We start from the raw sequence: 14,881 nt of genomic DNA, 5'->3' as shown, positions 1-14,881 counted from the left end.
ATGTTCCCTCACAGCCAAAGAAAGCACCGTATTATCAGGTACAGTCCTTTCGGCCCCAGAAAGGCAAGCGGGTTAAAGGCGCGTCCTTTCTGCCCAGAGGCAGAGGTAGGGGGAAAAAGCTGCACCAAACAGCAAGTTCCCAGGAACAAAAGTCCTCTCCCGCTTCCTCTAAGTCCACCGCATGACGCTGGGGCTCCACAGGTGGAGCCAGGTGCGGTGGGGGCCCGTCTCCGGAACTTCAGCGACCAGTGGGTTCGCTCACGGGTGGATCCCTGGATTCTACAAGTGGTATCTCAGGGGTACAAGCTGGAATTCGAGACGTCTCCCCCTCGCCGTTTCCTCAAATCAGTCTTGCCAACTACTCCCCCAGACAGGGAGGCGGTGCTGGAGGCGATTCACAAGCTGTACTCCCAGCAGGTGATAACCAAAGTACCCCTCCTTCAACAGGGACGGGGTTACTATTCCACAATGTTTGTGGTACCGAAACCGGACGGTTCGGTGAGACCCATTTTAAATTTGAAATTCTTGAACACTTATATAAGAAGGTTCAAGTTCAAAATGGAATCGCTCAGGGCGGTTATTGCAAGCCTGGACGAAGGGGATTACATGGTATCACTGGACATCAAGGATGCTTACCTGCATGTCCCCATTTACCCTCCTCACCAGGAGTACCTCAGATTTGTGGTACAGGACTGTCTTTACCAATTCCAGACGTTGCCGTTTGGTCTGTCCACGGCACCGAGGGTATTTACCAAGGTAATGGCCGAAATGATGATACTCCTTCGAAAAAAGGGAGTTATAATTATCCCGTACTTGGACGATCTCCTTATAAAGGCGAGGTCCAGGGAACAGTTGTTGATCGGAGTAGCACTAGCTCGGGAAGTGCTACAACAGCACGGCTGGATCCTGAATATTCCAAAGTCGCAGCTGGTTCCTACAACGCGTCTACTGTTCCTGGGGATGGTTCTGGACACAGAACAGAAAAAGGTGTTTATCCCGGAGGAGAAGGCCAAGGAATTGTCATCTCTAGTCAGAGACCTCCTAAAACCAAAACAGGTGTCGGTGCACCACTGCACGCGAGTCCTGGGAAAGATGGTAGCTTCTTGCGAAGCAATTCCATTCGGAAGGTTCCATGCAAGGATCTTTCAGTGGGATCTGTTGGACAAGTGGTCCGGATCGCATCTTCAGATGCATCGGCTGATAACCCTGTCTCCAAGGACCAGGGTGTCACTGTTGTGGTGGCTGCAGAGTGCTCATCTTCTAGAGGGCCGCAGATTCGGCATACAGGACTGGGTCCTGGTGACCACGGATGCCAGCCTTCGAGGTTGGGGGGCAGTCACACAGGGAAGAAACTTCCAAGGACTATGGACGAGTCAGGAGACTTCCCTACACATAAATATTCTGGAACTAAGGGCCATTTACAATGCCCTAAGTCAGGCAAGACCCCTGCTGTTCCAGTCAGACAACATCACGGTGGTCGCCCATGTAAACCGTCAGGGTGGCACAAGAAGCAGGATGGCGATGGCCGAAGCCACAAGGATTCTCCGATGGGCGGAAAATCACGTGTTAGCACTGTCAGCAGTGTTCATTCCTGGAGTGGACAACTGGGAAGCAGACTTCCTCAGCAGGCACGACCTCCACCCGGGAGAGCTGGGTGCTCCTACTTTTAAGCAGACTATTGCTCGCTGGATCTGTAGCACGATTCAACTTGCGCATTCTGCGGCTGGACTGCCGCATCCTAAATCTGTAAAAGCCCATTCCACGAGGAAAGTGGGCTCTTCTTGGGCGGCTGCCCGAGGGGTCTCGGCTTTACAACTTTGCCGAGCTGCTACTTGGTCGGGTTCAAACACATTTGCAAAATTCTACAAGTTTGATACCCTGGCTGAGGAGGACCTTGAGTTTGCTCATTCGGTGCTGCAGAGTCATCCGCACTCTCCCGCCCGTTTGGGAGCTTTGGTATAATCCCCATGGTCCTTACGGAGTTCCCAGCATCCACTAGGACGTCAGAGAAAATAAGAATTTACTCACCGGTAATTCTATTTCTCGTAGTCCGTAGTGGATGCTGGGCGCCCATCCCAAGTGCGGATTGTCTGCAATACTTGTATATAGTTATTGCCTAACTAAAGGGTTATTGTTATGAGCCATCTGTTCGTGAGGCTCAGTTGTTGTTCATACTGTTAACTGGATATAGTATCACGAGTTGTACGGTGTGATTGGTGTGGCTGGTATGAGTCTTACCCGGGATTCCAAATCCCTTTCTTATTGTGTCAGCTCTTCCGGGCACAGTTTCCTTAACTGAGGTCTGGAGGAGGGGCATAGAGGGAGGAGCCAGTGCACACCAGGTAGTCCTAATTCTTTCTTAGAGTGCCCAGTCTCCTTCGGAGCCCGCTATTCCCTATGGTCCTTACGGAGTTCCCAGCATCCACTACGGACTACGAGAAATAGAATTACCGGTGAGTAAATTCTTATTATATATATATATATATATATATATATATATATATATATATATATATATATATATATATATATATATATGCGTGTGGTTAATGAGTTGTTAAAAGTTTCTGTGTTTTCCCTGTCAGATCTACCCATTATAGCGATTTAGTACACGTGTGTCGACATGTGTGAGTGCTATGCCACAAACAGCTATGGGAATCCCTCTGTCGGCATTGCCGACTCCTGATGGTACTTGATTCAGTAGATGAAGTGTCAGCATGTCGGTAGTTGTAAGCTTTTCCAAAGTAAACACTGTATGGGAGACACAGTCGTATGTGGGTGACCCTGTCGGCACCAACTGTTATGACTGGGTGTAAATTAACATGATAATGTAAAAAATCTATACCTGTGTGTATGTGTATGTATATGTATATGTATATATATATATATATATATATATATATATATATATATATATATATATATAGAGTATGGTTCCATTGAGCTGTAGCTCGAGCACAGACATGGTAGTATTTGTGGGGGAGGGATATTAATATTATGTATATATTTCCCTCAGACCCCCTCGGGGTCGCAAGAATGTTATTTTGCCCAGTTACTACTCCATGTTGTCGACGAATACTATGTCTTATGTCGACTATAAGGTTTCCTGGTTAGATCCACAACATTGGCGTTCAGTACATGTTCATACACATTCAGAACACATTAATGTCACTAGGGACCCTGCTGTTCCTGACAAAATACATATATGTACGATGTATATATAGAATGTGTGTATATGTGTATTTAAATATGTATATTCATATTACGATTTCTAATGAATGCTGAAGTAAAGTTATTCTTTCTCATGTGCTGGTCGCTCTGTTGATAAAGCTCTAGGTCAGCCGTGACGAGATGGTCTCAAATCCTCACGAGGAGTCCGAGTGTTTATTCTTTTCCCGCCGTGGATAGAATAAAGTGAAAGTCAACCCCTGGTCTGCACGGGGCCCTGTCACAAAGGATCGTATACAGAAAGCTAAGTGATATTTTAATTATATGCTTTGATATTTGCATTACATACGCATGGGGGAGTGCTTGCATTCAGAAATGGTCGGTTACCTTGGCATCCGATATAATTACCGTAGAGAGAGAGGGGATATTCTGTAAGTTGGGTCTTCTCTAGAACATTGCAGCATGCTGCCGTGCGACTACGAGAGGTATGGGCCTCTTGGGTTCGCGGGCCACTTCCATGGCCCTCTCGACTAGGAGGGCGTGGTGGATTCACCAAGGGCATGCTGAGGCTTGCTCCGAGGAATACTGGAGTATCTTCCCTAGGAAGGTGTAACCTGGTTTGGGGATGGCTTTGTTAAGTTGATCTCTGCAGATACCACTGGTAAGTCTACCTTCTTGAACTATGTCCCTCACAACGGTTGGGGACGCATTTTTTGTAGGATGCAGTCATTTTGACCGGTTGGATACGGTTGTTTCCCCTTCTTTGCAGGTAGAGGAAGGTGATAAGGTAAGAGGTCTGCAGACTTTTCAAGTTAGCAGAAGCAGATCTCGTCCTCTGTTTCTACCACATCCACCGCATGTCGCTTGGTCTATCTTGCTGGAGCCCACACAGATGGGAACTCGTCTAATACTCTTCAGTCAGTCCTGGAATGGACTTGGACCAGTGAGTTAAGAATGGAGTCCAAAGGGGGACATACTGGAGGTTCCAGATGATTTCCCTCACTGATGTTTAAAAATAGAGCTTACAGATTCTCCCCTAGACGGGGAGGTAGTATGCGACGCCATACAAGAGTTGGGTCAGGATCAGGACATTGGCCTGCTGTTTTTTCGTGCTTCTGAGCCCGGACAGCTCGGTCAGAACAATCCCAAAAAGATTTCTACTTAAGAAGTTGAACTACAAGATGGAATCTCTCAGGGCAGGGATCTCCAACCACTAAAAGAAGAAAGAGGGTTTAAATACGGTTTCATCCGCATTACGCTTACCTAGGTGATGGCAGTATGATGGTTTTCCTTCAATAGTAAGAGCCATTATTATTCTGTATTCGGACACTCTCCTGACTACGGTGAGGTCTGGAAACAAGTGGTACAAATCGTTGTTTCTCTCTGACAGTATTCAGCACAGAGAATCGCTGTTGTTCCCGACGACGCAGATGTCGGAGTTGGGAATAAAATTAGATACTGAACTGTTGAGAGTTTGTTTTTTCCTGTGGAAAGAGATCTGAGGATCCAGAGTCGGATCAGATTTGCTACAGTGTAACCCCATCAATACGTTCCGTTGATGAAGATGGTTGCGGCCTACAAGGCCATTCGGTGAGCAGGTCAAATGCCAGAGTGGTTTTTGCGGGACCAGTTGGACATGTGGTCCAGGTCTCACCTGCACATGCACCGGAAAATAATCCTATTTTCCAGAACCAGGATATCTCTCCTGTGGTGGCTTCACAGTTTGCACCTTCTGGAGGGACGAAGGTTCGGGATCCAGGATTAGAGCCTGGTGTCCATGGATACAAGTCTCCGAGGCTGGGGAGCAGTCTTTCCAGGCGAAGAATTTCCAGAAAAGGTCAAGCCGGGTAGCTTGTCTGCAGTAAGCATTCTTGAATTAAGAGCTATTTACAACAGAACATCTTCACGATCTGTCCGTCTTAATTCTGTCGGACGACTTAACAGCAGTGGCGTAAGTAAGCCACTAGGGCGGAACGAGGAGCAAAGCAGCAATGGCAGAAGCCGCAAAAGTTTTCCACTGGGCGAAAGGGAATGTAAACGCTCTATTAGCGGTCTTCGTTCCGGGTGTAGACAACGGAGAAATAGACTTCCTCAGCAGACACAATCTCCATCTGGGAGAGTGGGGCTTCATCAAGAAGTTTTCACAGAATTGACAAGTCTTTTGGGGAATTCCTCAATTAGACATGATGGCGTCTCGCCTCAACAAGAAACTTCAGGGATATTGTTCCAGGTCAAGGGACACTCGAGCAATAGCAGAGGATGCCCTCGTGACACCGTGGGTGGTTCAGTCGGTCTATGTGTTCCCTCCACTTTCACTCTTTCCGAAGGTGATAAACATAAGAAGAACAAAGGTTCAGGCGATCTTCATTGTTCCGGTCTAGCCAAGGAGGGCTTGGTATCCAGATCTTAAAGACTTACTCATAAAAGATCCCTGGCCTCTTCCTCTACGAGAGGACCTGTTACAGCTAGGACCGGGCGTGTATCAAGACTTACCGCGGCTGCGTTTGATGGCATGGCAGTTGAGCGCCATATCCTAGCCCGAAAGGGGTATTTCCGGTGAAGTCATTCCCACGTTGCTTCAGGCTGGGAAAGGAGTAACGGCAAAGCTTTACCACCGTATTTGGAGGGAGTATGTCTTGGTGTGAATCCAAGAGAGCTCCTACGGAAGAATTTCAGCTGGGTCGTTTTCTCCATTTTTTGCAAACAGGTGTGGCTGCAGGCCTAAAGTTAGGCTCCATTAAAGTGCAGATTTCGGCCTTATCAATTTTCTTTAAAAAAAAAAAAAAAGAATTGGCCACCCTTCCAGAAGTTCAGACTTTCGTGACAGGGTGCTGCATTTCCAACCTCCATTGTTGCCCCAGTGGCACCATGGGACCTTAACGTGGTGTTGCAGTTTCTTATGTCACACCGGTTGGAACCTTTACGAAAGGTTGAGTTAAAATTTCTCACTTGGAAAGTGGTCATGCTGTTGGCCTTGGCGTCCGCAAGGCGGGTGTCTGAATTAGCGGCTTTGTCTCACAAGAGCCCTATTTGATCTTCCATGTGGATAGAGAGGAATTGAGAACTCTGCAACAATTTCTGCCGAAAGTGGTTTCTGCGTTTCACATGAACCAACCTATTGTGGTGCATGTGGCTACTGAAACTTTGGCTGATTCGAAGTCTCTCAATGTAGTCAGGGCTTTGAATATTTATGTCGCCAGAACGGCTCAGATTGGGGAAACACTGGCTCTGTTTATCCTGTATGCTCCCAACCAAATTGGGGTTCCTGCTTCTAAGCAGACTGTTACACGCTGGATCTGTGATACGATTCGGCATGCTCATTCTACGGCTGGATTGCCGTTACCGAAGTCGGTGAAGGCCCATTCTACAAGGAAGGTGGGCTCTTCTTGGGCGGATGCCCGAGGAGTCTCGGTGGTTTAACTTTGCCGAGCAGCTACTTGGTCGGGTTCAAACACTTTTGCTACGTTCTACAAGTTTGATACCCTGGCTGAGGAGGACCTCATGTTTGCTCAATCGGTGCTGCAGAGTCATCCGCACTCTCCCGCCCGGTCTGGAGCTTTGGTATAATCCCCATGGTGCTTTTGGAGTCCCCAGCATCCTCTAGGACTTATGAGAAAATAGGATTTTAATACCTAACGGTAAATCATTTTCTCTTAGTCCGTAGAGGATGCCTGCCGCCCATCCCAGTACGTACTGTATCTGCAGCTAATGGTGGTTACACTCAGGTGGTGGTTCTTTTCAGTCAAGTCTGTTGCTGAAGTTATTCATACCATGGCATGCGGTATGCTATTATTGGTCGTGTTTACACACAGGTTGTGTTACATTTTTTCGGTCAGCATATTGCTGTATATTTTTCATGCCGTCGGCTGGTGTTCTTTTGAATGCCACGTTCTGCGGCATGTTTGAGGTGTGAGCTGGTATGACACTCGCCGTGTTTAAACAATAAATTCTTTCCTTGAAATGTCCGTCTCCCTGGGCACAGTTCTCTAACTGGAGTCTGGAGGAGGGGCATAGAGGGAGGAGCCAGATCACACCCATTCAAAGTCTTATAGTGTGCCCATGTCTCCTGCGGATCCCGTCTATACCCCGTGGTCCTTTTGGAGTCCCCAGCATCCTCTATGGACTAAGAGAAAAGGATTTACCAGTAGGTATTAAAATCCTATTTTTTCCCTCTTGTTTAGGGCTTTTGAATCTCAGTCAGTGAGGTCTGTTTCCTCTTGATGCCTTTTATACATTTGCCATTAAATCCTCTGCTCATAGGGTGGGTAGGGAGAAGGGTATTGTGCTTCTTATTCTTCTTGAGTTTCCTCTTTTTGCAGTCTATACTGTTAAGCTGATCTGCTTCTGTGGGTGGAATGTAACACCGTTCTACCTGTGCTCCCTGTGACTTCTAAAGAAAAGTATTAATGGTAAAAGGAACAGATTTCTGGGAGTCTGCACTACTGGTGTTAAGACAGTCTTTCCCATGATCACTGCTTTGTTCTCAGATATCGTATATTAGAAGTGCCCAAAACATATTACTTTTATTCTTGTTCTCTTCACAGCCACTCTTTTGAACATCCCTGGATTTATTGAAAGGTTGTGCAAACTTGCTACACGTAAAGTTTCGGAGTCCACGGGTACGACAACCTTCCTGCAGGAGCTAGAGGAGTGGTACACATGGCTGGACAATGCCTTAGTGCTCGATGCTTTGATGCGTGTGGCTCATGAAGAAACAGAACAGAGTGGAACAGGTGACATTTCCCATTGGATACAAACTGATTTTGCTCACCGTCTTTGTAGTCAGACCATAGTTAGTAACATATTCTTTAATTTATTTTAATCGTTATAGAATCATCTGATGAAAGTGGCTTGGCTAATCCTTCCTCCAGAACGCAGCTCCCACAGTCCATGAAGATCATGCATGAAATCATGTACAAAGTAGAGGTTCTGTATGTGCTCTGTGTCTTGCTGATGGGACGGCAGAGGAATCAGGTAAGTGTGCGCTTCTCCTCCTTTCTAGTCCTCTATGTTTACAACAGGTGAACATAGAGGAGATGGAAATTCACATAGGTTCATTGATCCCTTTTTAGAGAAGATGCTTTACTGTCCCATATATGTATATATATATATATATATATATGTATGTGTGTATATATATATATATATATATATATATATTTATTTCTTGCTTGCTGAGATAACATTGTACGGAGAATCAAACACTTCTCCATAGAAATTAATAAGCAGATACAGAATTAGCTGATCATTATAAACAAGCCCTAAGAAATAGGACATGGTCCAATGAGTTTTTCACTTTTGTAGATGATGAGATTGTCTTGCTATTCACAGAGCTTATGACTTTACTAGAGTCTGGTGTAGAATAGAACGGTTATATTTGAAAATAAAAACTTTATTAAAAAAAGAACTGTGTCCTCCTTACCTAAGCAAGTTTTGTTGTCATATAGTACTTTCTTCAAATTTAGAAATGTCAATTAGTATCTTAAGCTGGGTACACACTTGCTGATGCCGGCAACAACGGCGGGAGTCATGCTACATTCTGCTTGCATGCAGGGCCGAGGGAGGATGTCGCTGATGACTCCTGGGAGCACCATCGCCAGCAACATAGTGCGTACACACTTGGTGACTTAAACAATTTGTCGTTCCGATACGTCCGAATCGGGCACATCATTCACATTATGGTCTAGTGCAGTGATGGCTAACCGTGACACTCCAGCTGTTGTTGAACTACACATCCCAGCATGCCCTGCATCAGTTTTAGCATGGCCAAATAACAAAACTGTAGCAGGGCATGCTGGGATATGTAGTTCAACAACAGCTGAAGTGTCAAGGTTAGCCATCACTGGTCTAGTGTGTACCCAGCATAAGAGCTCCATTAAACATTGTTAGCTTGTTGGGTGTTCATGTTTTGTTTAACTTGAAAAATATTGTTCCCAATGTTTTTTTTAGTTTTTTTATCATATTCAATAATAACTTGAATGTAAAAGGTCTCATCTCTGTTTTCTGGTGAATTGTTGACCTAAACATCTTTTCTTCTACTCCTTACCAAGGTCCATAAAATGATAGCAGAGTTTAAATTAATTCCAGGCCTAAATAATCTATTTGACAAGCTAATATGGAGAAAGCATTCTGCATCCACCCTGGTTCTCCATGGACACAACCAGAACTGTGACTGCAGCCCAGTAAGACCAATTTACTTTGTTTTATTTTGTTGTTTTTTCTGTTTTTTTTTGGGGGGGGGGGAGGGGGGGGATAATATGTTGAAAATGTAAGTCCTTTTATTTACAGGGCTTTGCAAAGACCCAAATTTTGTAATAATATAATCATATGTTTATGTAAAAAATACTATAATCCAGTTTAGTCATCTCCATAAATGTGCTGGGACTATAAATTATAAATCACAGCATACAGTGCCAGCCAGAGGCACGCCAATTTCCTACAGAGAAGAGTCTTGCTGAGAAAGTGTATGGCAACTGTGTTGTATATGGTTTATTATCCTAGTCGGTAAAGTGCGTTTGCTTGCTTTTCATTGTTCTATTTGTAAATGGTATTACTAGATGTATAAAAAATTTCAGGAAAATACCAAGGAAAATTGTTTCTGCTGTAGATTAGAAGTTTGAGGTTTCCACCTTGAGGTTTTTTATGTGTATTTAATCTCAAGTGTGAGCATTTATATAATTATTGTTTCTCTATCGTCCTAGTGGATGCTGGGGTTCCTGAAAGGACCATGGGGAATAGCGGCTCCGCAGGAGACAGGGCACAAAAAGTAAAGCTTTACGATCAGGTGGTGTGTACTGGCTCCTCCCCCCATGACCCTCCTCCAAGCCTCAGTTAGATTTTTGTGCCCGGCCGAGAAGGGTGCAATCTAGGTGGCTCTCCTAAAGAGCTGCTTAGAAAAGTTTAGCTTAGGTTTTTTATTTTACAGTGAGTCCTGCTGGCAACAGGATCACTGCAACGAGGGACTTAGGGGAGAAGAAGTGAACTCACCTGCGTGCAGGATGGATTGGCTTCTTGGCTACTGGACATCAGCTCCAGAGGGACGATCACAGGTACAGCCTGGATGGTCACCGGAGCCTCGCCGCCGGCCCCCTTGCAGATGCTGAAGTAAGAAGAGGTCCAGAATCGGCGGCAGAAGACTCCTCAGTCTTCTAAAGGTAGCGCACAGCACTGCAGCTGTGCGCCATTTTCCTCTCAGCACACTTCACACGGCAGTCACTGAGGGTGCAGGGCGCTGGGAGGGGGGCGCCCTGGGAGGCAAATGAAAACCTATTTTGGCTAAAAATACCTCACATATAGCCTCCGGAGGCTATATGGAGATATTTAACCCCTGCCAGAATCCGTTAAGAGCGGGAGACGAGGCCGCCGAAAAAGGGGCGGGGCCTATCTCCTCAGCACACAGCGCCATTTTCCCTCACAGAAAGGCTGGAGGGAAGGCTCCCAGGCTCTCCCCTGCACTGCACTACAGAAACAGGGTTAAAACAGAGAGGGGGGGCACTAATTTGGCGTTAGAAATATATAATAAAGATGCTATAAGGGAAAACACTTATATAAGGTTGTCCCTATATAATTATAGCGTTTTTGGTGTGTGCTGGCAAACTCTCCCTCTGTCTCTCCAAAGGGCTAGTGGGTCCTGTCCTCTATCAGAGCATTCCCTGTGTGTGTGCTGTGTGTCGGTACGTGTGTGTCGACATGTATGAGGACGATGTTGGTGAGGAGGCGGAGCAATTGCCTGTAATGGTGATGTCACTCTCTAGGGAGTCGACACCGGAATGGATGGCTTATTTAGGGAATTACGTGATAATGTCAACACGCTGCAAGGTCGGTTGACGACATGAGACGGCCGACAAACAATTAGTACCGGTCCAGACGTCTCAAAAACACCGTCAGGGGTTTTAAAACGCCCGTTTACTTTAGTCGGTCGACACAGGCAGGGACACTGAATCCAGTGTCGACGGTGAATAAACAAACGTATTCCTTGTTAGGGCCACACGTTAAAGGCAATGAAGGAGGTGTTACATATTTCTGATACTACAAGTACCACAAAAGAGGGTATTATGTGGGATGTGAAAAAACTACCGTAGTTTTTCCTGAATCAGATAAATTAAATAAAGTGTGTGATGATGCGTGGGTTCCCCCCGATAGAAAATTAGGGGCGGTATACCCTTTCCCGCCAGAAGTTAGGGCGCGTTGGGAAACACCCCTTAGGGTGGCTAAGGCGCTCACACGCTTATCAAAACAAGTGGCGGTACCGTCTATAGATAGGGCCGTCCTCAAGGACCAGCTGACAGGAGTCTGGAAAATATCATAAAAAGTATATACACACATACTGGTGTTATACTGCGACCAGCGATCGCCTCAGCCTGGATGTGCAGAGCTGGGGTGGCTTGGTCGGATTCCCTGACTAAAAATATTGATACCCTTGACAGGGACAGTATTTTATTGACTATAGAGCATTTAAAGGATGCATTTCTATATATGCGAGATGCACAGAGGGATATTTGCACTCTGGCATCAAGAGTAAATGCGATGTCCATATCTGCCAGAAGATGTTATGGACACGACAGTGGTCAGGTGATGCAGATTCCAAACGGCACAAAGGTGTATTGCCGTATAAAGGAAGAGGAGTTATTTGGGGTCGGTCCATCGGACCTGGTGGCCACGGCAACTGCTGGAAAATCCACCGTTTTTACCCTAAGTCACATCTCTGCAGAAAAAGACACCGTCTTTTCAGCCTCAGTCCTTTCGTCCCTATAAGATCATATCTGCCCAGGGATAGAGGAAAGGGAAGAAGACTGCAGCAGGCAGCCCATTCCCAGGAACAGAAGCGTTCCACCGCTTCTGACAAGTTCTCAGCATGGCGCTGAGACCGTACAGGACCCCTGGATCCTACAAGTAGTATCCCAGGGGTACAGATTGGAATGTCGAGACGTTTCCCCTTCGCAGGCTCCTGAAGTCTGCTTTACCAAGGTCTCCCTCCGACAAGGAGGCAGTATGGGAAAAAATTCACAAGCTGTATTCCCAGCAGGTGATAATTAAATTACCTCTCCTACTACAAGAAAAGGGGTATTATTCCACACTATATTGTGGTACTGAAGCCAGAAGGCTAGGTGAGACTTATTCTAAAAATTTTTTGAACACTTACAAAGGTTCAAATCAAGATGGAGTCACTCAGAGCAGTGATAACGAACCAGGAAGAAGGGGACTATATAGTGTCCCGGGACATCAGGGATGCTTACCTCTATGTCCCAAATTTGCCCTTCTCACTAAGGGTACCTCAGGTTCGTGGTGCAGAACTGTCACTATCAGTTTCAGACGCTGCCGTTTGGATTGTCCACGGCACCCCGGGTCTTTACCAAGGTAATGGCCGAAATGATGATTCTTCTTCGAAGAAAAGGCGTCTTAATTATCCCTTACTTGGACGATCTCCTGATAAGGGCATAGTCCAGGGAACAGTTGGAGGTCGGAGTAGCACTATCTCGGATACTGCTACAACAGCACGGGTGGATTCTAAATATTCCAAAATCGCAGCTGATCCCGACGACACGTCTGCTGTGCCTAGGGATGATTCTGGACACAGTCCAGAAAAAGGTGTTTCTCCCGGAAGAGAAAGCCAGGGAGTTATCCGAGCTAGTCAGGAACCTCCTAAAAACAGTGCATCATTGCACAAGGGCCCTGGTAAAAATGGTGGCTTCCTACGAAGCAATTCCATTCGGCAGATTTCACGCAAGAACTTTTCAGTGGGATCTGCTGGACAAATGGTCCGGATCGCATCTTCAGATGCATCAGCGGATAACCCTATATCCAAGGACAAGGGTGTCTCTCCTGTGGTGGTTATAGAGTGCTCATCTTCTAGAGGGCCGCAGATTCGGCATTCAGGATTGGATGCTGGTGACCACGGAGCCCAGCCCGAGAGGCTGGGGAGCAGTCACACAAGGAAAAAATTTCCAGGGAGTGTGATCAAGTCTGGAGACTTTTCTCCACATAAATATACTGGAGCTAAGGGTAAATTTATAATGCTCTAAGCTTAGCAAGACCTCTGCTTCAAGGTCAGCCGGTATTGATCCAGTGGGAAAAACATCACGGCAGTCGCCCACGTAAACAGACAGGGCGACACAAGAAGCAGGAGGGCAATGGCAAAAACTGCAAGGACTTTTCGCTGGGCGGAAAATCATGTGATAGCACTGTCAGCAGTGTTTCATCCCGGGAATGGAAACTGGGAAGCAGACTTCCTCAGCAGGCACGACCTCCACCCGGGAGAGTGGAAACTTCATCGGGAAGTTTTTTCCACATGATTGTAAACCGTTGGGAAATACCAAAGGTGGACATGATGGCGTCCCGTCTGAACAAAAAACGGGACAGGTATTGCGCCAGGTCAAGAGACCCTCAGGCAATAGCTGTGGACGTTCTGGTAACACCGTGGGTGTACCAGTCGGTGTATGTGTTCCCTCCTCTGCTTCTCATACCTAAGGTGCTGAGAATTATAAGACGTAGAGGAGTAAGAACTATACTCATGGCTCCGGATTGGCCAAGAAGGACTTGGTACCCGGAACTTCAAGAGATGCTTACAGAGGTCTTATGGCCTCTGCTGCTAAGAAGGGATTTGCTTCAGCAAGTACCATGTCTGTTCCAAGACTTACCGCAGCTGCGTTTGTCGGCATGGCGGTGGAACGCCGGATCCTAAGGGAAAAAGGCATTCCGGAAGAGGTCATTCCTACCCTGGTCAAAGCCAGAAAGGAGGTGACCGCACAACATTATCACCACATGTGGCGAAGATATGTTGCGTGGTGTGAGGCCAGGATGGCCCCACAAAGAAATTTCAACTCGTCGTTTCCTGCATTTCCTGCAAACAGGAGTGTCTATGGGCCGCAAATTGGGGTCCATTAAGGTTCAAATTTCGGCCCTGTCGATTTTCTTCCAGAAAGAATTGGCTTCAGTTCCTGAAGTCCAGAAGTTTGTCAAGGGAGTATTGCATATACAACCCCCTTTTGTGCCTCCAGTGGCACTGTGGGATCTCAACGTAGTTCTGGGATTCCTCAAATCACATTGGTTTAAAACCAGTCAAATCTGTGGATTTGAAGCATCTCACATGAAAAGTGACCATGCTCTTGGCCCTGGCCTGGACCAGGCGAGTGTCAAATTGGTGGTTTTTTCTCAAAAAAGCCCATATCTGTTTGTCCATTCGGACAGGGCAGAGCTGCGGACTCGTCCCCAGTTCTCTCCCTAAGGTGGTGTCAGTGTTTCACCTGAACCAGCTTATTGTGGTGCCTTGCACCTACTAGGGACTTGGAGGACTCCAAGTTGCTAGATGTTGTCAGGGCCCTGAAAATATGTTCCAGGACGGCTGGAGTCAGGAAAACTGACTTGCTGTTATCCTGTATGCACCCAACAAACTGGGTGCTCTTGCTTCTAAGCAGACTATTGCTAGTTGGATGTGTAATACAATTCAGCTTGCACATTCTGTGGCAGGCCTGCCACAGCCAAAATATGTAAATGCCCATTCCACAAGGAAGGTGGGCTCATCTTGGGCGGCTGCCCGAGGGGTCTCGGCTTTACAACTTTGCCGAGCGGTTATTTAGTCAGGGGCAAACACGTTTGTAAAATCCTACAAATTTGATACCCTGGCTAAGGAGGACCTGGAGTTCTCTCATTCGGTGCTGCAGAGTCATCCGCACTCTCCCGCCCGTTTGGGAGCTTTGGTATTATCCCCATGGTC

At 46.5% G+C, this 14,881-nt stretch overlaps 1 protein-coding gene across 1 annotated transcript in view; it reads left to right on the top strand.

Annotated features, from left to right (window-relative positions):
- Positions 1 to 14,881, top strand: part of TRPC4AP (transient receptor potential cation channel subfamily C member 4 associated protein) — a 175,149-nt gene that overhangs the window by 88,648 nt on the left and 71,620 nt on the right. The window contains exons 8-10 of the mRNA XM_063960144.1: positions 7,713 to 7,901; positions 8,000 to 8,142; positions 9,219 to 9,350. Of these exons, the coding sequence (XP_063816214.1) occupies positions 7,713 to 7,901; positions 8,000 to 8,142; positions 9,219 to 9,350 (464 nt within the window). The remainder of the gene's footprint in view (positions 1 to 7,712; positions 7,902 to 7,999; positions 8,143 to 9,218; positions 9,351 to 14,881) is intronic.

The sequence above is a fragment of the Pseudophryne corroboree genome, chromosome 3 (assembly GCF_028390025.1).
Source record: "Pseudophryne corroboree isolate aPseCor3 chromosome 3, aPseCor3.hap2, whole genome shotgun sequence".
Lineage (NCBI taxonomy): Eukaryota > Metazoa > Chordata > Amphibia > Anura > Myobatrachidae > Pseudophryne > Pseudophryne corroboree.
This window is presented reverse-complemented; position numbering and strand designations above follow the sequence as displayed.